This window comes from Copadichromis virginalis, linkage group LG7 (assembly GCF_057382275.1).
Source record: "Copadichromis virginalis isolate Kocher_CV1m ecotype Utaka linkage group LG7, C_Virginalis_male_GT1.1, whole genome shotgun sequence".
NCBI lineage: Eukaryota > Metazoa > Chordata > Actinopteri > Cichliformes > Cichlidae > Copadichromis > Copadichromis virginalis.
Genome location: NC_140624.1, coordinates 54,986,983 through 55,009,989, shown reverse-complemented (window position 1 = coordinate 55,009,989; position 23,007 = coordinate 54,986,983). Strand labels below are relative to the sequence as shown.

Sequence of the window (23,007 nt, the reverse complement as noted above, 5' to 3'; positions counted from 1 at the left end):
TGCAGAGCTCTCAATGTCACACCGGCAACAGCAAAGAGAAACAAGAAACTTTTATCACAGCTGATGTGCTGCAATAAGCTCTCAATGCTCTGTCCTCTCAAAAGACACGATTTCAGAAACGCTGCTAAGGATGATACGGCCATATTTATACCTTATAACAAAATGTAATGTGGCTTAGAAATGCTGTCCAGCAGCAACATAGTCCTGTACTGGAAGGTGTTTTTTTTTTTTTTAAGTGTGAGTGATTTTTGCAGCCCAAAAAGTGACAATTACAAAACTCCACTACGACTTGAGAGCAACGCTGTAAATGTTAAATTATAGTACTGGGAGCTAGATTTACCAACAATAAACTGTCATTTAGTCTTCACTATCAGGCTCTCACAACTGCTTGGTTACAATTACACCATTACAGTTACCATGTACTGTAAAGTTCCTACAAAAATCTGTATAAATGACTAATGTATCAAAGCATTGTAGATTTATAAAACCAATCCACATGGTTATGGGAATGCTTCTGTATTCAACATTTAACAGCCACTGAAGATGCACACAGACGGCAGGTGATTAACTGCAGTCCAAATGTTGGTTACTGCTATCTAAACAATGCTGTCACTCAAACAAACACTGGAAACTACGCCACACATCCACAGAAATTGTAATCTAACTGTACAGCTACAATAAACACAACAAATCACCACTAAATTCATTCCAGCATTTATAGTCCCATTAATCTTTTTGTGCTCACTTTGCAGATGCCTCCTGAGGTTGCTACAATATCTTCCACTAACTTTACATTTCTTTAAAGAGGCTCAGTGCTAAATGAAGTAGTTGGACTTGATGGGACATGATTTTCCCAGATTAACTTTGGGCAGACTTAAGCAACTGAAAGAAAAAGTACTGAAAGAACGCACAGGAGCCTTCTTCCTTTAAAGAAATAAACATTTAAAGCACTCAAACTGATATATACTTAAAAATAACTAATTTATGTGTCTTCCACAATGCTCAGGTGCTGCTCGGTAGTTACCAAACAACATCTGAATATATCAGGCACAAGTTTATGGGCACAAATTAGATGCCATGTTAAAATAATATGTTGCTTTTATCAAGGTGAATAAAAGGTACAAAGGTCATTGTGGGTAGGTGGCTGGTAAGAAACACGGTGACATCATAGTATCAGATGTAGATAAGAACCTTCAGTTGTACCTGTGGGTGTATCACAGTAAGATTGGTGCACAAAGGGTCACTCTTTTTAAAGCCATCTGTTATAGTCACAATCTAAGTTAATAATATTCATTTATTTCAATTTAAAAGCGTAGCAGTTTTGGCTACAGTGTTTCTATTTTAATAATGCTGTTGTAGCCACATTAACCAACATTTTGCTACATTGTAGCACTGACTTCATTGCCAATTGAATTAACCAGACTTGGCAAGATATCGTTATTACAATGTTAACATATTTTCTCTCTTTTCAAGTGCAAAAAAACAGTCAGCTACATAGTTACATTAATATGCTTGCTCACTCACATGCTTGGATACAGTTTTACATTTTATTGACACCACAGAAACACCACAGGTAGCAGTTTTTACCTGAATATAACAGCCATCATAGTTTCAATGTCTATTCATATGTTGTGCTGGTAGGGAATTATGTGTCATAAAAGTGGTTTCTGTTTTGGTTTGTTTTTTTTCTTCCTCCAGCTAACTGGCTTCCATCCTGTTGTTTACAATACTTTCAGCACTGTTAGCACATTTAGCAGAGTAGCATCAAAGCTGAAATCATAGATGCAGGGGCATGCAGCAACCTCACAGGAAGTTGTTTAAAATAGCGCTGCAAATGTTCTTTTTTTCCCCCCCCCTTTTGGATATCCAATGAAGCACCAATGTATACGCAATTTATTTCAACTTCAATATTATGTGCCTCGTAAAACACAGATGTTCCAAATGTAATAGTTTTCTATCACAACGGAAAACACGTTCAATTAAAGCGACCCCTCTAAAAGAATTTCCCCGGTTTCATAAACTCATATGGAGGATAACATGAACCAAAGTCAGAGCCGATGTATTGACAATTTTGAATGCCCTTTGGCCAACTTTCTTCTTCACCTTTTAAAGCCCAGGAAACAGGAAACAAAGCAGTGTAGCATCATAAGCTGCTTGTAGCTTCTTGTAGTTATATTGCTACCCCACTGGCACTCAAAAATCCAAGTTTATCTCCCTACATCAGAAGGGAAATCCGATTTTGACTGAAATCCCAGTCATCCTTGTTTACTCTGGTTTCTAGAGCGAATCATGACTGTGGACATGTTCCATTAATCATTTATCATGATGGGGACTGAGTGAATAATATCTGGTACACAGGTTCTCGTAGAGGATCAAATTTAATGACATCTATTTATACCCTCTACGAGCATTCAGCCAAGTGAATGCCACACTGTCGCCCAATCAAGCTTCTTGTTGTTTCACCTTCACATTGCCCACCCCAGTGTTTGTACCTTCATGACTCCTGACTGCCACTCATTGAGAGATTTAAACAACTGTTCCTGGATTACTTCACAAAAAGACTTCCACAATTTGTGACAGCATGCAGTTCATCTTCATCACATTTGATGCTAAGCTGAGCTTTGGTAGAAGCCCCTCTGTGGCCACAGTGAGGGGGGGAAATCATGTTGGTATAGTGAAGCTTTAAAGGGGGGGATAAAGAAGCCCTGGGCAAAGATGATAGTGAGAAAGTAGGCCAGTATTTATGCTGTACTGCAGATGTGTGAGATTCCTGGAATGGATCCATAACTATTTGAAAAGTCTCAGTATTATGCAAACTTGTCCGGATCAGCAAACCATTGTTGGATTATGCACAAGCACTACTACAAATTTCTCTTTTAAACCACTAAAAATACTTTCCAAGGGTGCTCATAAAATGAATTCACAGCAGAGCTCATTTTATTTTTACCTTACTTTTAAGACTCCTTTTACAGTAACCTACATTACTCAAACACACAGTAGTTTCAATCTGTCAGAAGCAATTTCTTAGAATTCAGCTTGGTTACTTATTCGGGACACAGGAAGAGGCAAAAATAGATAAAGCCCTTTGATTTCCTTAGATTCCAGATAAATCTGAAATGTCTCATCCTGACCCATGTCAACAAAAAGCCATGTTTAATCTTTTTAACTTCCGCGAGTTTTGCTCCCCTGTCACAGCTGTCAGGTGAGCTGACAAAGCGCAATGAAACAAATTGCAACTCTGTGCTGACAAACCCAAATTCAAAGTCAGACATACGACACACACCACTCTATTAATAGTATTTAAATACTTGCTGCTTGGGTAAAAAGCCTAGCTGCTCATTTTTGAAGGCAGCTGTTTCCTTTAAACTAATCCCAGTTGTATCTGCACCTTTTTTAAAAAAAATATATTTTCACATTTGGTTTATGACATAATTTACTTTGTACCTCATGTCAATTTGGCATAAATTAAATATTACAGAAAACAGCTTACTTTATCCTCCTTCCCTTTTTTCCTCATTACCAATGCTATAAGTAATGAAAAAAATATATAAATTAGGGCTGAACGATTATGGAAAATAATCTAATTGCGATTTTTTGCCCCAATATTGCGATTGCGATGCGATATGCGATTATTTTTTAAGGTCTTTGTCTTCTGTATTATTAAACAAAGACAAGCAATACATCATATAGTATGGCCAATACTATATTACATTAATTTTAAACTGTTCTTTCCTGGAAGACAGACCTCTGTTATGATAACATGAGGTGATGCATGAATTGATGACTGACATTTTTATTTAACTTCTTCAATCACAACAGTATATTTGAACATACACAATAGTTTATTTTTAGCTTACAAACATCTGAGCATAAAGTGCTGACAAGGAACCCTGGTGTAAACATTAAAATGAAAGTCAGTACAATGTGCAGATTGCAGAAATATACATAAACAAAATCAGTGGCTTTACCACACTCAGTTTTTCGACATCTGTGAACTACTAGACAGTCATTCAATTAAAAAATAATATTAAATAAATAAAACTAATAAATAAAAAATACACACATCTTACTGATCTCTGCAGTCAGTAACATTACACATAAAATTTAAAGGCGTGAAATTGGACGGTCTAGCCTTCTGAATCAGAAGGCTAGTTCTGATTAGCGTCACCGCTGTCTTGGTGGAGTTTAATAAACTCGGCCGTCTGCTTCTTGCTATCTAAAATATAACCAGACACTGGTGTAAATTCTCGACTGTCTCATACTTCTGTTTAATAAGTTTTCTGTTTGACGTTTAGTCAGCTGTGTGAAAACCAAGGAGGAACCCACCCGGGGGATTAATAAAGTTTTATTTTATCTAATCTAATAACTTTAATCTCAGCCAAACCGATTTACTCACGAACAAACAAAACACTGAAAAAAGCCCAACAATAACATTTTTAGGTTGTCTAAGTGACGTATATATTACGTTTAACCCGAGCAGCGAAACTCCGCGGTGATCTGAAAATGATGTGCCGGGAGTTGTGCCGTTCTCGGCCACATCAGTAACCCTCGAGCTCCCGGCTAGCTGTCGAGCTGGTGGGTAGCAGACGCCTCTGAAAACGTCGAAGCACTTTTGCAAATATGGGATATCTTGATAAACCGAGCAGATATTTGATGTTTACACAACTACTTTCTCGCCTGAAAATATTTTAAAAGTTTATTTTGTGACCCAGAAAGATTAGTATGAGTAATTTTAAAACTTAGTAGCGGCCGCCATTGTTGGAAACTGGAGTTTGGCTGGGCCGCGCTATGAATTCTGGGATATGGTAGTAATTTGGACAGCCTTCGGCGCGTCGCTGTGACGTAATCGGTCCACAAATGCGGCCTCAGGAGGATGCAGCCCATGAATTTGGACATGTCCAGAGTATAATCGCAGCCTTTGCGGTTAGAAAATTGCACTTGATCATGTCGCGATATTATCGCAAATGCGATATATCGTTCAGCCCTAATATAAATGGAAATCCATTCCAGCTCATCTCAGGTCAAAGATTTACTGGTATATAAAAATCTTAATATCTACATTACATTAATTATTTAATAATATTTGTGAATAAACGGGTAACTTGTCACGAACAGTGGGGGGGAAAAGACAAACACATTTATGAATAATGCAAGATGTCCAGAAAAACTGCCAGTCTCTCATGTTAAGCTATTCTGCACTGCAAAATAGGTCAGGACATGGATTAAAAATAAATTTCAGTATATGAGCTTCACCAGTACTGTAGCCATGTCATACTGTATATGAGGGGAAAAAAGGGATCAAGTGGCTTAGCAATAAACCAGTGTCTACACACACCAAATCCCATAAACCAGCAAAACATTTTTAATTCAGTCAGTCTTTAACATGTCAACTAATAACCGACATCAAAGCATGTCTTCTGGAGCTGGACTTTATACAATTTTTCAGAATAAAATACATTTTATTGGCAATGGACACATACTGAAACAAGATCAACAGCAAACAATTAAACAACCATCCCAATTGTCACATTCTCACTGTAAATTAATATGAATGATCCATGTGGGAAACCTGAGACTACCTCAACAACACATTCAACTGCACAAAGCAAATAACGCACAACAGGCAAGACGGCAACACCCAGCTTCTTATTCATGTTGGCCTCATACACCTACTACTGTAAACACGGTCCCTGCTGCCACTCAAAGCTCCAGAAACTGTGCATGTAAATCCATTTGGTAGAAAATAAAACGTTTTGCTCCGTAAAGACGCATATCTGAGCCTGACTACATTATTTGAAGGACCCTAACTAAAAAGCAGCACAGTACAAAAAAAAAGTAGCAAGTTTCTTCAATCTTTAGATGTTACCTTTGGGACCGACGCAGGCGAGCTCCACTGAAGAAATGTGGCATGTTAAAGTTGGACAGAACTGTCCACAAACTAGAATCCGACATTGTGTCCAAATCATGCCAAAGAGGGAGATGTAAAGGAGGCTTCTGAAGACTTGATGAGCAGAACCGATGGCTATCAGAGTTCAAGAGGTGGTGACCTCTGGAGCAGTCTTGACAAGTACTCTCCTTAGGTCCAAACTTCCTCTGCACAGGCACATCTGCAGGCAGCTGCGGCATAAACACACTAGCAGGGAGGACACGTTGTCCTCCTCTGTCCTCAAACAAAAAGTAATCCAGGGAGGATCCTGAACGGCACACAGTGTGTGATCCAGGTCAGGTGCTGACAGCCTCGACTGTTGCAGGTATATGACATCTAATACCAGCTGACTTTGTGTTTTCCCTTCTCACTGCGATTGCGTTCCGTATCCCAAACACTCACCGTCCTCCCTGCGCTCAACATGCTTCATATCATGTAACAGGCATCTACCACTTCACATCCTGTGAAGGGGGGTTGTGAGACAGAGGGGTAATGCATCATCAGCAGATGCTGCTGGGCATTCGCTACGTTCACAAACTGGCACCCCTCCAAAAGTCTGGTGGGTCAGTATTAAGCAGGACCTATTTGAAATTGAAACGCTGTGCTTCTCAATGGATTCTTCTGCTATTGCATAAATTCTTCGCTCCATAGACAGTCTTACCTCATTCATTTATTGGTGCTTCACCTTAACTACATCACCTTTGATCTATGACTCATTTTTTTTTACTATGTAAAAAGATAAGTAGCTAAACACAATGCATACTGGGAAATCATCAAACTTTACAATGTTCAAAAAAATATGAATAAAAAACAATGGCAAGCTTTATAAGTCTGATGTTTCAGGCGAGCAAAATAAATAAAATCTCAGAGCTAAACTTGGGAATTCACATGCAAACAATTCGCTCCGTCAGTTCAGTGATGAATGTAACTTCTGAGTGCTGCGCGTATGTGTGAGAGTTCAGGTCAGCTGATCACCGCAGCCTGTAACGTGCAAAGCATGCAGGCAAATTCTCTGAAGTAGCTGTCAGGTCTCCAAACAAAACAATATCTCAAACAAGAGGAACCATTAAAAGCTTCTCCCAAAGTAGTTTTATTCAGTGATAATTCTACACAGGGAAGAGCAGAGTTCAGCCCTGAAAACACACTTTACAGCTCCAGAGCAACGATAAGAGTCCCACAATCACATGCACAGTTTACAGTCAGTATACTGAAGATGGCACTTTCACAATCCAACATAAAAACATCTGTCCTTTCTCATCTGAGCTTCAAGTTGTAAAAAAGATGTGAACCTCATGTGAGCACATGCACACAAAGACTAATGTACCTTAGAAGATTGATTAAGAGTAACTTGCATTTTAATAAAGAGGACATGTCTGTTTTTGCTGATAAATCAGAGTTGACACTTGAATAAATGTCTCAAAAATATTGCACGTTTAATAAGAGCGTAAGTTATTTGGTTAACTATTTGTATATTTGTTTAGTTATTTATTTCAGTTATGTAAAGCATTATTACACCTAGATTTCTAACTATAAAATCTTGCTACAGCCAGTGAGATTAAGATAGTATATCATTCTTCAACCAGGACAACAAAGCAGTTCAAAGACAGGCTGCAATCCTCACTGAGGAAGTTCCAGGTCAGACCTGAAGACCATCAGGAAGCAATGAGCAATGAGTCTAATAACTTGCCAAGTATGCTGTCTGGAAGGGATTCAAAAGCTAAGGAAGAGAGATGGAATGCAAAACCAACAAAGACTGGCACCTAACCACTGCTACTTCACATGCACAATCTTTGGCGACTGTGTCGTCATCAGAAGTTATTTTTATCCGTGTAAAACCTGAGTTTGTGTGTGTATTCTGTCAGAGTGGCTCAGTCCTTCTCCCTACAGGCCAGCGTGACAGCCTTCACTCTAATTATGGCCCTGCTCCGTTTCTGTGTTCCACATTAGAAATGGCAGTTCAGATGGTTCAAAGTCAAACTTGCATAGAGCAGCATGAATAGGGAGGTCACTGCTTGTGCTGACATCACAAGTAGAAAAATCAGGGTTGCTGTGCCTCTTTTTCTAGTAGCTCTTAAAAGAAGGAATCAAAACCATTAAAGGGAACCTATTGTATTCATTTCTAGGTCCATATATTTATAATTACTATTTCACTCTTTCTATAATAGCACTGAATTACTCAGTTTAAAACTAATATGGAAACTATCTTTGTTTATGTTAAAGCGGGTCCTTGGGTAAGCTCGTCAGTTCATCCAACGGCTAAAATTAGTCATTTTAAAATTCTTTTGATTGGCTGCCCCTTGTAAAAGCAACATCTGAACAGCAGGTAAGAGAAGCGCTCACTGTAAGATCACTGTATTTGGCATGTCACAGTCTCTGAGAACATGAAAAGCCAAGACTAAGAATAAGTCAGCCTGAAACTGAGGATTTAGAGGAGTCAGAACACTTTGACTCGTGTGAATTGCCTGTATGTTGGATTCTATTAATCTAATGGTGACCATATTAACACTAATGGCGGTAAATTACTCCATAGGGTAACTTTAAACCAAAAAAAAACATTTTCAGAAAATGTTATTAAGTGCAGGTTCCAGTGGGTTAACAGTTCAACCAGCAATATCTCTGATTTTACTTTATTAGACCATATAGTCTAAATCTTCATATCTCTTAAAGAGCAAATACTCTGCAGTTTTCAGACCATGGAGTCAATATCTTTTAAGGCCGGATTCACCATCTTTAGCACTGCGTGAAAAGCCCCAGTGCCCTCAAGGATTTGAGGCCAGTGTTGACGCAGCAGTGTTGCTGACTCAGAGATCTGGCAAACAACTATGTTGTCAGGCAAAGAAGTTGAACATGGCTCAACTAATACTGGGACTAATATTCAAAGACAGATTTTGCAACTCTTGCCAGATAATATCGCATTCAGACACTGCTGTGCAGCCTTTAAATTTATACATCTCTTATTAAATGTCAGCAAATGAAAGGTTTAATTTCTCAAAAGCACCTAAAATCACATTTTAATCAGCACTAAGGCAGGTCACGACTGTCCATCTAAATATGAAATTGCAAAAAACATGAAACAAAACATTTTCTTTCTTTCCCCTTCCCACCATCTCTTCTCCCCTCTATTTTTCTTTCTCTCCCTCTCTCTCTTTCTTTCTTTTTCCCTGTCCTATCCCTCAGTCCCGTCTGTAACAACTGAAAATAAAAAAAATACATAACTAAAATAAATGTCAATCAAATGGACCAATATGGCAAGGGCATGATGATCCACTTGGTAAAGTAAATCCGCTAGGCATCTTCCTTGTCCTTCAGACAACAACAATTCTGATGGCTAAAGATCCAAAAAAACAAAACAAAAACAAAAAAACAAAAACAAACAAAAAAAAACAAAACAGTTGATATATATATTGATATACATTATGATGGTACATGTGTTGCTATGTAATGGTCCTATAGGATCACCACAAGTGTTCTGATTTGGCTTCTTAACTGTGACCATGTCCACTGGCACATGAATAAAATCTGAAAATGTCAATAAATATATATAAAAATAAAACCTTTCTACATTCTTGTATGGAGCTGACTCACTTAAATACCTGCTCCACTTGACTCTCTATGAAAGCTGAGCAGGAACAAGAGGAGACCAGAGGTGAAATGGGTGGGTGTTTTCATGCTATTCATTGATACAGAAAATTCTCAGAATTGAGCGTTTTGAATGAGCTGCAGAAAAATTCATTCCAAGTTTGATTCCACCCATTTTTCTTGGCACGTGTGCTTTAGATTCAGGCTGAATAAACCTGACAGAAGACCGTGGCACTCTTCATATCAGTAAAACATATATGTTTAATGAACTGACTCTAAGACTGTTCACTCAAAGTGAGCCAATGGTGAAAGAATATGCTGCAGAATGTTTGTCTAAACTTAATATAGGAGGCAAAAAAACCTGCTTTCGCTAAAACTGTACAGACTCACAGACTGTAGAGAGGACACAAGGACACAAAGATCTCATCTAGTGCTTTCATGCCATGTGTGCAGACTGCCTGATCAGCTCACCTGTAGTTATACAAACATTACCTCACCAGCAAGATGGCTTCAACCCGACTCTGTCATTTCAAAGTGAAGCACACATAGTTGGCCCATGAACAATCGCAGTTTTAAAGCATCTGGCTAGGTATAATGTGGAGAACGGAGAGAGGACAGAGTGACACGCATCATTTAAAATCTAATTATAAACTATTTGAGATCTAACCAATAAGCCCTGATGTTGAACCATTACCAGCTTTTACTGTTTTGAATACTCTTCAATCCTAAATGAAACAAGCCTGGGATTCACACAGATTGAGACCATAATTAACTTTGATGTATTGCAAATGCCACAAATCCTACTTAGCACATGAAAGAGAAGCCTAAACCTCAGAACAGAGAGGGACAAGATGGGGGAAGGGGTGACATTATCAACATTATATAAGTATCACGTCCTCCCCTTTCAATGTCATTTCAATGGCAGATGATTTTGTTGTCGCGCTTGAGCCATATGACAGGTGAAGACAAGGTAACATGCACCAACAGGCCCTTCAAAACAAAACATCCATGGTTGAAGAACTCTTGCTTACCTCCAGAAATGAAAAGCGTGCAGTGGGCTGCACGGACTGCAAGGGCTAGTGGGAGTAGGGCTCAAGCTTCTGGGAGTGAGGCTGCAAGTTAAATGGACTCTAGTGAATAGTTGTCTTTTATCACTCTCTCTCACACTCACGCACACAAAGACAAAACCCCCACAACTCAGACACATGCCCAGATGAAAACAGCAGCATCATGAAGAGTAAATGATCCCTGTCAAATGAACTTAAGTTGTGTTTGAACAGCAGGTCTCCGAGGCATTTGTCTAGTTCGCCAGTTTTCGTTTAACATTGGGGATGTCTGACCTTGTAGACTATTCAGACTAAAACAAAACATGTCAATCATGTGCGTTCGCTAAAATGCTCATAAAAGCAGTTATAGATTAACCAGTCTTAACTGATTTTAGAGACGGTGAATCTCCTGTTGGTCAGCCCATACAGAATGACTTTCACTTTCTCTACTGTAGTCTATGTGGCCTCGTGTATCGAGTCATTTTTCAACATAACTGTCTGCTCTGCAGAATATTTGGTCCTGTAAAGGTGAGAATGTTTTACGACAGACTCTTCTGATGACTGGTACAACCAGAACTCTCCATGTGGTTTTTACAGTGACATTTCCCTGCTAAGCTTAAAACCACTAATCATTTCATCACAACCATTAAGACTTCATTCATATTGCCCAAGAACCACGACATGTGAACTGTAGATACTTTGAATCAGTAACACATGTATTAATTATCCAAGTTAGTTAGCTCCCAGATATGTGCCTTTTGCACAATATAGTCTGAATTTATTATTTATTTGTATATTTTTCAAAACAATAGAATTGTCCAAAACAATAATAACCATTTACAACTGGACAATTCCCTTGCTCTTATTCTGAAAGTTCATCACTGCTAACCATGTTGCATCTGATATCCTCATGTTGCTGTTGTACCTGCATTATCATAATAATCTTGGTATCGGGATCAAAATTGCAACTGACCAATCATGTTGGAATAGCTTTGCAATGTAGGGAAAAAAGGAAAAAAGTCTACATTACTTAATTTGGCTTGCTAGTGATTGGTTTTTGTGTGTGTGTGTGTGTGTGTGTGTGTGTGTGTGTGTGTGTGTGTGTGTGTGTGTGTTTGTTTTATAAATAGCACTAGCAAACAATCTTGGCTTATGCTAACGGAATACTGAGACAATGTCATTGGTCAGCTGTAATATTGATCATAGACCACCATTATTACGATGTTACAGAAACACCACCAGCACAGGGATATCATCGTGCACTAACCACCCAGCTGCAGTTAAGCAAAATTAAGGACCTGAGTCTGTCATCCCACAGTCTCGATGTACTCAAACTGTACTGGATTGCAGCTTGCAACAGCAGACCTTGTTTTGGTCTGAAGACCTGCTGCAGGGTCTAACAAGCACCTGCACCAAGCAGAGAATTGGACCTGCTACACCGAAAGAGCAGAACAGCGACTATTTTTATCAGCTGCAGTCCAAAACAGTGGAGTTGTAATCCATCCATTGAACGAGGAACTTACTTAATACTCAGTATCTGCCTCTCTAGTGTTTGTGACAAATTATATCAGGTATTATTTATTTTTTAAAAGCACTTCCTTTCATGCACTCCTGTCTACCTTCCATCACTACAGTTTAAATCTTTGGGAAACACTGGAGAGGAAATTCAGTTTAACACTTTTGTTGGGATTCGCTGCCAATGTGAAAAATTATATCATTGGTATATCACCAACCTTATTCAGAACCACAATTTGGTATGCCCCGACATCACAAGAGTATCACAGCAAATATAATTAGTGGGCGATGTTTGCTTGGAGATTTTTAAAATATGACATAATATATTATACAATCATTATCTGCTAAATTCCATTCCAAACATTTTAGAAAAGTCTAGTTTGATGGATGACTAACACTGTAAAAATGTATCCTGAAATGCAGATTTTAAATCCTCAAATGGAGGGAACCATAACAAATGCCTTGTTGACCTAAATAAAAAGTGTATGAAATCAAACCAATGACAAGAGCTGTGATAAAAGCGGAAACTGACATTTAAACCACACAGCCTTCAACGCTTCACTGCTTCATCTAACAAACATCGTCTCAACACTCTTGATAGGTGTTGCTCTGTGAATGCTTTCTACGTGTGCACTGTTTGCTTGTGTCACACCAGCAAGTAAAACATATTGTGCAGTTGCGGCACTCCTTTTTCGTGGCACGTTACAGTATCTGTCCATCACATGCCCGTGCATGATAACATAAATCTGTGAACACGAACATAAACACAGACACGCGAGCACATGTAAGCTGCTGTTACCTAGCTGTTAAAGATCTGGCTTTAGACTTCCTGCTGCAGGTGCTGCTGCTGCTAATGCTAACACAGCAAACAGCATAAAGCAACAGTAAAAGACAGCAACAAATAAGACACAGAGATGGATCAAGCTACATACTTCAGAGGAGCCGTCTCCTGGGTAGGATAACAGAGGAAAATACTCACTCTAGCGTCAGCCCTGGAATTCTCAGCCTCTCCCGCTGGGCTTTCATGGCTGAACTGTGCTCGTTTGCTCTATTGTGGTCATGATATGCATTCACACTGCCTGTCTACTACCCCCCCCCCTGCACTGACAAAGAGCCAAACCCAGCCACCACAGGACGATGAGACGGATTGGTTTTCTCTCCCCCGTATAAAAAAGGGAGGGGGTTTAAAAAAAAAAAAAAAAAAGGGAAAAAAGGGGGTGGGGGGGCTACGGCTCTTGTTTTGGTCTTTCCACGTTCCACCTTGAAGCTGTCAAATGAGATCCTCAGTTGCCTGCGGAGGGCATGGAGGCAGGACAATACCCCTTCTCCCCTCCCCTAATACACGCCTCCTGCTCCTTCAAACACATGCACATTTGTGCCCCCCCACCACCACCACAACCCCTTCACAAGCTGGTGACTTGCTACGGAGCAGAAATTTAACGCAAGTCTTGGACGTGCAGTCACCTTGACAGACGCTAATGTGAGGCTGCTCCGTGCGATGTCAACACAAGCACAGGGATGATGTCATCTTCAGAAGAGAAACAAAATGCGTCGCTAACTGCCAGTCTGCCTCCGTCAATGTACAGGAAGCAGGACTGTAAATCAAACTCGCAGAAATAACTGCAAAGATGTTTTTTGGTTTTGCTTTGTTTTTAAAGGGAGACATGCAGCGAAACTGAGAAATGATGAAGTGCTTGTGTTTAAGCTAGGGAGCCATAAACTGAAACTCAAAGAAGTACAGTAGGATGACGCACCCAGAGTGTCCTGGAGCAATTTAAAGCACCCTGAAAATTATTATTCATCATCAGCAAAATTATTCGTACTGCCAGACCATCAAGATCCCAAGAAGTTGAAATGAGTCAATGACTCACAGGAAATTATCTGTGAATGAGTTGCTGAGTTACAAAAGATTGAGGTTATTAGGAATAATTTGACATCACTCTGTAAAAGAAACATTTCCAGAAAACGTGTTTGCAATGAGTCAGCTACAGGAACTGCAAAAGATAGCTGCTGTAGGATGATGCTTTGTGCAACCTGGATTTGGCTGGAGAAATATAGAGGGCAAAGGAGACCTCACTCATTCAGACAGTACACTAATGAATTCTTTATTACTACGAACATGTCTGAGGAGCAAAGAGGTACTGCAGATGACACCAAACACTGCATTAACTGCAGACGTAGAAAGCAGGAAGTGCCACATAAGGAGGTGTAAAGCTGTATCTAGAGTATAAAAGGTCAAATGTACGGCTATTTAAAATGTCAAATATTTATTTTTTATTTATTTTATTTTTTTCCGGATGTGCAGACACAAGACATTAGCCAGGTTTAAATTAAAATTAAAATTCACTTTTTTCACAATACTTTGTGCGCAAGGGTAACATTTTAATTCACTGCTATTGTAAGGGACAGTGTACTGTTACATGAATTATCACATTGGCTTTCTTGGCCGGCTTTTAAACTGTAATTTCTTACAACAGCTACAAAACACTTTCAGATGTGGTTGGCAATATGTTCTACATGCTAAATCCAATAGATTTATACTACCTTAATTCAAACTAGAGGTTACAGTCCTGGTCCTCTGCTAGAAAAGGGTGAAGTGCCCACTCCAGCTCAGGGACGATTTCCTGCCCCAAGTAGAGGAGTTCAAGTATCTCGGGGTCTTGTTCATGAGTGACGGGAGAAGGGAGATCGACAGACGGATCGGTGCTGCGGCTGCAGTGATGCGGATGCTGTACCGGTCCGTCGTGGTAAAGTGTAAAATCGAAGCTCTCAATTTACCAGTCAATCTACTGCTGTGGGCAGTGACCGAAAGAACGAGATCACGGACAGGGGTGAGGAGTTCAACCATCTGGGAAGGGCTCAGAGCTGCTGCTCCTCCACATCGAAAGGAGCCAGTTGAAATGGTTTGAGCAGCTGACAAGGATGCCTCTTGGGAGAGGAACACCTCGCCCAAGAGGCATCAATGGGGCAGACCCAGCACACGCTGGAGAGATTATATCTCTCAGCTGGCCTGGGAACGCCTTAGAACATCTAACCATCCATGCATACTTTCCTCTTACCTTTCTCTCAGTATATGAATACAAATATGTAAACCTTATTTAAAAAGACCTGAATTCAACAGCTTGCTTAAAGTTGCTCAGTGCTGGAACTTGATTCCTGGGACTGTCATCTAAATGATGTCACATTAAAAAAAAAAAGACTTGTTAGAGAAGAAACAAAGGTTAGGTAATGATATAACCAATAACAAAGAATTTCCTTGAGAAATTCAGTGAACAGCTTCTGTACATTTTGGAGGACAAATTATATTAAATGGTTTGGGACTACACTGATTAAACCAACCTTTGATTTACCTTTAAAAGCTGACATGTGGAGATATTTTTCTTCTTACGTTTTTTTCGAGATTAACATCTTTTTTCCAATAACCTTTGGGCTAAAACCTGGTTTTTCAAATGATTTCCTATTTGCTTGTTCAGCTTCCCTTGGGTACTTATTATCCAATTATGTTCTGCCTTTACTGCAACAATGCTGAGTAAGAACTGAAGCACAGCATCTGGGTGTTCTCATCAAATCTGCAGTGTAACCAGTAGTAAACAGTATTGTTGTGTTTCCACACTGTAAAACTGACCTTTATGGTTATTGTGTGTTAAAGAAAGTTAATAGCGTGTATAAGTAAAAGAATAACATTACTCTTGATTAAATTTGCTACCAAAATAACATATATTTTGTTGATACGATACAGACTGAATGATAGTAGGTTAATATAAGGCTAATGTAAGCTAACATAACTTAACCCTATTAGTAACATTAGCTTAATATTAGTTACATTAACTTACCCACCTAGCATATGGCCTTCCCAGCTGCCTCAAACAAAATGTACCATGTATGTCAGGATAACATAAGAAGAATAATGCTTGGATGTTCAACTAGAACTCAGTAACCTTGAATTTCTTAAACAGATCTTTTAGGTACTTTGCTAAATTGGAGGCATTTCCATCGTTGATCTGAAAAGCACAGTGGCACTGTTTGAATATTGACTTTTGCAAATCAGTTTTCTGTACTGAAACACAAAGTAATTCCACACCCAACGTATCCAAGTTATCACAGCAGCTAAACTATTTGTCACAAATAGTTTTTAATGTGCTTGTATGCATCTTTCTTCTGTACGCATAGACTAGAAGACTAGAACACACACTAATCATTATACGGTATGCCATTCATTTTCAATAGAACTGCAGCCTTGACATACACTACCTATAGCAGTAAAAAAGAAATACTTTTACATTTTCAGAATTTTGCAAGTACTCGTTCTGGTGACTAACATAATTGATTACTACTGTTACAGCAGCCATATTTCAGAAATATTTCAGCTTACTCTGTGCTGTTATTGTATATTTTACACATGTTTGTATGGGATATTGTATTTGTTTTAAATGTTATATACCTATGTGGTATGTGACTTTTGTTGCTATGATGCCAGGTCTCTCTTGGAAATGAGATTTTTAAGCTCAATGAGATTTTTTACCTGGATAAATAAAGGATTAATAATTAATAAACTCTAAGAGTACTTGAATACAAAATAACTAGCTGTTTTCCGTATCTTGTATGTTGAACTGTTCAGTGTGTAGACAGATACCACTAGATGCCGCTAGCGTTTGGTTACATCATTTAAAAAAAAACCTGCTTACTGTGCAAATAAAAATGAATCTAAGAATCATAAAAACTTTGAAAATTTTCACGTTTTTTTTTTTTCTTTCAAGTTAAGGGATTTAACTACACCCAATTTTCTAGATACGCTGCCTTCCTTTTCTTTCTGGAAGTAAATATATTTCTGTTTTGGACTGTTGGCCTATACAAACAAGCAATGTCAAAGGAACTCATTTATGGTTTTAAGAAATAACTACTGATCTTTTTTAATGGTCTATAACATTTTGTCGACTACCTAATTAAAATTTAGCAATAGCTGTGAGCTAGGACTCAAACGTCTCCGTAAACACTAGCGACTGACTTAATGAAGCATGGTTGAGCATCTGTTAAACTAAATGTAATAGAATCTACAGTCAACAGAGCCACTTAATATCCTGTTGCATGGCAAAGCAGCTGATGATGCTAGACAGAATGACATGTTTAGTACACTAAAACTGCAAAAGGCTATAATTTAGGCAGGGGATGAGAAACAGGATCTAAAACCATGGTCAAGAAATCCTGTGATCCATGTTGATCTGCATACAAATAATTGATTTTCAATTAGTCTCAGAACCCAGCAAAAGACTTCCAACTATTAAGGTCAGTCTATAAATAGGTTAAACTGATATCTCTACTAGAATGACTCATACTGGAAACAAGTGTAGATATGGCTGTCTGAAGAGGTGTAATCCATCACTTCTGCTGCCATGGAAAAAAATAAACACAAATGCCCTCAGTAATGAAAAGAAAATGTGGATAATGCTAATTAAAAGGCATCAGCCAGCATGTTAATGACATCAAATGTTCAGTAGATGGCTCTCTGTCACAAGAAAACCTCAGAGACTACAGAGATTTAATCAACACTGAGCCAGCACTAAGGAAGCACTTTGAATTCAGTGCACTTTTTCTTACACTGATTAGAAGATGTAGCCAGAGCATCTGGCTTTCCCCCCCAGCATATTCTTTAATCGGCTCGTACATGTCATATCAACATGTGACCCAACCACACATAATAAGCACCAACAGTGAGGATATAGCTCTAATACTAATGAGAATTGATATTCTCTTCTTGTTTTAAAAGATAACAAATTAGTACAACCATGTTTTGGCTTAGTAAATAAAAGTAAGCTTTGATACATCTGAAGCCACCATATGAAGTTTGTCATATCCAAACAGCATTACTATGGTTACCAAGGTCAGTAGAGGTTCTAGCTCGCTAAATATACACCAGTGCAGTTGGTGATCTCACAGCAGCATGTTAGTAATGGGTCACCTCCATTATAGTACCTGCCCTCTCTGGTGAGGTGGCAGCGAGAGCAGCAAGGTGTCATGACAACTCTCTCACCACCAGGAAATAAATCAAACTAAAGTGGATCGATGTCGAGGAAGTCTTTTATGGCTTCACATGGCTTGAAGCTGCATCTCATCTGCCCATGGAGCACCTTCGATAAGCTTGTGAACACAAATGTGAACAGCCAGCCTGAGGAGGATAGTCTGAATAAGTGCAAATGTGTGTGTGTGTGTGTGGGGGGGGGGGGGGGGGAGGCAAGTACTCCATTCCAACAAAACAAATCAAGAGCTGTCATATATACGCTGACATGTCAAGATGATTACATGTATAATATGGTTAATTTATATGCCATGGGTTAACAAGATCCATTCTTCTCCAGCTATAAAAGGATTTTTTAAGGAAAATTGACTTGTTTTTCCACTTACTTACATCATCTTAAGAGAGAGAGACTCTAGAGAGTATATGACCAAGCACCTTCAATATGTAAAACCTCTTTAAGGTAAGAACTCATATAGGTATTAGCTAAATAGGTTACAGAACAGCTATTTTAGGCAAACAACACAAAATACAATGAGCCCAAATGAGGCTAATACTTTATCAACTAGCACAGAACAGCTGGGAAAGAAAGAAAATCTGCATAGTAAAACTACTGAACTCACACCTTTGTCCAACAGTTTTCTACATGTTGAGAATCAGACATTCCCAGGTATTTCAGAGTTTTATCCTCGAGTTACAAAGCACTCAAAACACCACTTTTCATGTACTGTAGTATTATTGTAGTATGGGTAGAGAGTTGGGGAAAGTCCATAATAATATTAAAGTACATTTTTAGATGAAAGACAACATGTCTAAAATGTAAGACAGTCTGAAAACCTTCCAAATACCATGAATACTGTTCAGCTTTATGTTCAGTGTACACGTATATCGTGGCATCTTTACAACTTTATTTAAACTTTCATGTAAATATTTCCTTTCATTTGAACAAATCTAATGAATGGACAGCTTCTAAGAGTTTCATGTTGCTCATAAGAATGGACAAGCACACCTTACTATTTCAATGAATACAGTGGGCATCAATAAAAGAGGTAGTTACTTTATATCTCTTTAACATTTAAGATGGTACTTACAAACTGCCTCTTCTGGGAAGACTCAGCTCCTTCTGCAAATGAAAACAAGAGAGTTATAAGCATCAAAATTAGCACTACAATGTACTTTAACTCATCTTTTACCAACAAAGACCAAAGAAGAAAGTCAGCATTATTAAAAGGTTACTTTGGCTCATTTATGCAGAACTACCAATTACTTGTAGAAGATATAATGTCATATTATGTGCATATTTATATCCTGAAAATGACAAATGCAAAGCAAAACTTGAAAAACAGCATTAATTTACAAGGACCATATTCAGCATAATATTTATGTTTAAAAATAAATGAAAGGAGGTGATGATTAAGGCAGCAACTGAAGTTCTATCATAAACTTTAATCTGTTCTGCTTTTCAGCTGCTCCAGCAGGTTAACACCTTCAAAAAGAGCCAACATATGGACGGAGAACACGGAGCAGGTGTGAAGCTGTTATATCCATTCCCAGAGAACTGGAATAATCTGCATCTGGATTTCAAACTGTTCACTTTAATCAGGTAACAGCTGCAATAAAATTAATGACTCAAATGATTTAAATTGAATTTGCCTTACTTGAAGATTGTTTACATTTAGTGTGGATTAAGGAAACACGATAACTCAGTCAAACACATCAAACACAAGCATAAAAATACATTTCACAACCTCCTTATGCTGTAAATGCAACTTGATGGCTGCCTAACTTCTTCTACACGTGTTGGTTTTAATACTTTATATGTATAAAAAACAAAAGGAGAAAAAAAAGTGACTGAAAATCAGTTGTATAGGGCAAAAATACACAGAGGTCACTGTGTGTACTGAAACGGCCCAGCAAACAACAATCCCCTCATTGATTTCTGGAGCGATTATGTTTTCTCACAAGATTGTTGCATGAAAAAAAACAACAAAAAAAAAACTGCATGCAAACATTTGCAGAGATGCAAATTTCTTGCAGGCAAACAACTTACTTATGGTGGTGGGGGTTTTTTTGTTTGTCTATTTGTATATTTATTTATTTATTTTAATCTGTAGCTGTGTCCACTCTCCCAAACACAGAAATCAAATTGTATTGTGACATCACCAAAGAGATGGCACAAACTTTAGATATATTGAAGATTTCCCAGATTTCAAGATTGAAAGCCCTGTTGGTTTTCTTCCTAAAGGTAAATACAATGGTTTAGCTGAAGGACTGGATACAAATCTACATCGCATTCAGAGCAAAGTAACTCTGTACTGTTGGCAACCTTTGGGTGCTGGCAAAAATTGTGTATTGCCCAACCAGTTTGTGAGTAGTTGCTGAATGCTGCTGGGAGTCGCAAGGTGACAAATTTCAAGGCACAATTTTCCTGAGCATGTGTGTTATGGTGCTTCAGTGAGGTGATTTTTTTATTTTTCCCCACAGAAACATAACTGGCGAAGTGAACACCACTGTCAAACTTTGTTTGGTTATTTGTCTTGGATTGACTGAGGTCCATTTCAATTTTTTAGAAGTATTATGACTGTGCCTCTGGGAATAATGTGTTGAACTTGTCCACAACTGAAGTTATATATACATATTTGTCCGTATCTAAGAGTACAATTAGTCCCAAGGATTTTAACAATTCCAGAGAGTGCTGCCACTTTCCTTATTTTTCTGACAAGATGATGTGCATTTCTTCTGGAGCATAACTGATGGACAAAGCCAAGCTGTCAGTCTTGAGCTTTGAAGGAAGCATTTTTAATAAGATGTAGTGTTGCACTTGGAAATTTCTATGTTCCATATTTGGAGTACTAAGGCAGCTTCACTGGAGTGAATGGTCCCTAAAATTGGGTGCTTTTTTTTTTCTTAAATCAGAAAGTAAGACCTATAATGTTACAATATTTTAGTTCTAGAGCAGTCAAGGAAAATGAAACCTTACTAAACTACATTTTTACAGCAACAAAATGTTTGCATTTTTTATGTGGAGCTGCAAATCCCCTGAATCAACGGCAACTGCTGACACCATGGGTAGAGAAAAAAAACTGCAATTGAAGCTTCAAAAAAAGAATATCAGGCTTTCTGCCCTCTTGCTTTGTTGACAAGTCACACCTAAACACCACCTTCAGTGCATTAACCTGTAATACAATCAGCTCCTACAAATATTCAGCTCCTTTAGAGAAATTAAATTGCATGTTTCAGGAAAATGCTCCAAAGGATTTCTTTCTCTAAAAGCTGCCAGGAACAAATAAGTAAAATACAGCAGGCTACAAATGAAGCCACTGCTGCTGCTATAACATCTGTTGTACGAGTACCACATGAACAGCCATGCAAGTCAAGGACCAACATGAGACAATGACAGACAATCCCAGTGTACAGATCATTATATCCCCCATAGCATTAATAGGACAGTTTGTTCACACACTCCTGCAAAGAACTCAGGTGTTTTATTGCCCTCAGAATAATTCTGTGTGCAGTTTCAGCTCTGATTGCCTCAAATCTTTCAGTGTAGTTTCAATGTTTAAAATTAGATAAATAACCAGGTTTGGCTGCATTTTGTTTTGGGGCTACAAATCCCAAAGATAGGATAATAAAATGTTTTATTGTCTAATAACAACAGCCTGATAAGAGCAGGTCCTTTGTCTCACACAGCATAGGACATTGAGTTGATATGTATCGGCTGCTACAGTCAGCAGAAAAGATGCTAAGCCCCACTCTCCCTTTGCTATCAATTAGGGCTTAATGTCTGGTTTCCCCCGGTGCCTACTGAAGACCAAGGGCACAGTGTTTCCTTGAGAGACATGACCGACGCGAACACAACACTAATTACCAGGCAGTGAATGACTTACAGTGATGGAAAAGCCACCAATCATAGAACACCAAATCAATGTGTGAAGTCTGTAACATGAATGTATTCATTCATGCCTCAGGAACATATTTACATAGGTAAAAATAAATGTCTCATTTCTTCATGCTTTTGACAGTGGTGGTCACACAAAGCTGGAATAAAGTTGCAGCTGAGAATTTCTTACTGAGAGATGAGGAGACAGTTGCTTTTGAAAAATATCTTTGACCCTGCTCCTGTCCAGACACAGAAGTCTGAGGGATCTCCCAGGAGTGGGGACACAATTTTGCAAACCAAGCAGGAACATATGTAGATCTCAAAGTGACAGATGGACAAAACCAAAGACAATATTAGTTATTTGTCATAAATTCCACTAGTATTGTTAATTCATAACATGGCAAAGCTCAGTACCTCTACTCATACTCAAGTTTCCTTGAATAGACTTAAATAACAAACCAGAATGTATGAGAAATGCTTTTGTCCTTTTTGTTATTTGGTGCCACTGGAGAGCGGGTTTTTATAGATTGTTACCATGGAAACTGGCTTTTAGTTAGCCTGTAGCCTGGCTAACTTTTAGGCCTAAGATAAATCGGTCTTTGTGTAAACCTGCACAACTTCAAACTCATTTTAAGGACAAAACCAACCAGTCTAAAAAATAGGCAAATAGATTTTCTGTTCCCCCAGTTTCAATTGTGTTAGCTGTCATCGTGGAAATTCTTCACTTTTTTGCCCCACTTCATCATTGCACCAGTAGACCTCACCTCTTAGATTTCCCTTACAGATATTTCTCTGGGTGTGGTCAGAGTCACACAGGAGCCTGTCATTGTTAAAGTCATAACATGGAAGTCACACAAACCCCAGCCAGATCAGGTAGAATAAAAACAATGATTGACTGGCAGGAGACATTTGAACAAACAACCGCAAAAACCCTACATTTTACCATTTAGCAGTCTTACTTTTTATAAGTAATTTATGAGTAATTTCTAAAGTTAATTTTCAACTAAATTATTGAATGATTACTTTCATTACATGCATTTTAATTTATTTT

At 38.4% G+C, this 23,007-nt stretch overlaps 1 protein-coding gene across 4 annotated transcripts in view; it reads right to left on the bottom strand.

Moving 5' to 3' along the window:
- The window catches only part of mast4 (microtubule associated serine/threonine kinase family member 4), a 99,973-nt gene that overhangs the window by 31,996 nt on the left and 44,970 nt on the right, over positions 1-23,007 (bottom strand). For 2 of the 4 annotated variants that reach the window (XM_085464256.1, XM_085464257.1), the window contains exon 4: positions 19,168-19,199. In XM_085464256.1, coding sequence (XP_085320382.1) covers positions 19,168-19,199 — 32 coding nt within the window. Of the gene's footprint in view, positions 1-10,536; positions 10,618-13,045; positions 13,259-19,167; positions 19,200-23,007 lie in introns of those variants that run through there. The other 2 variants (XM_085464255.1, XM_085464258.1) reach the window with 2 other exon arrangements.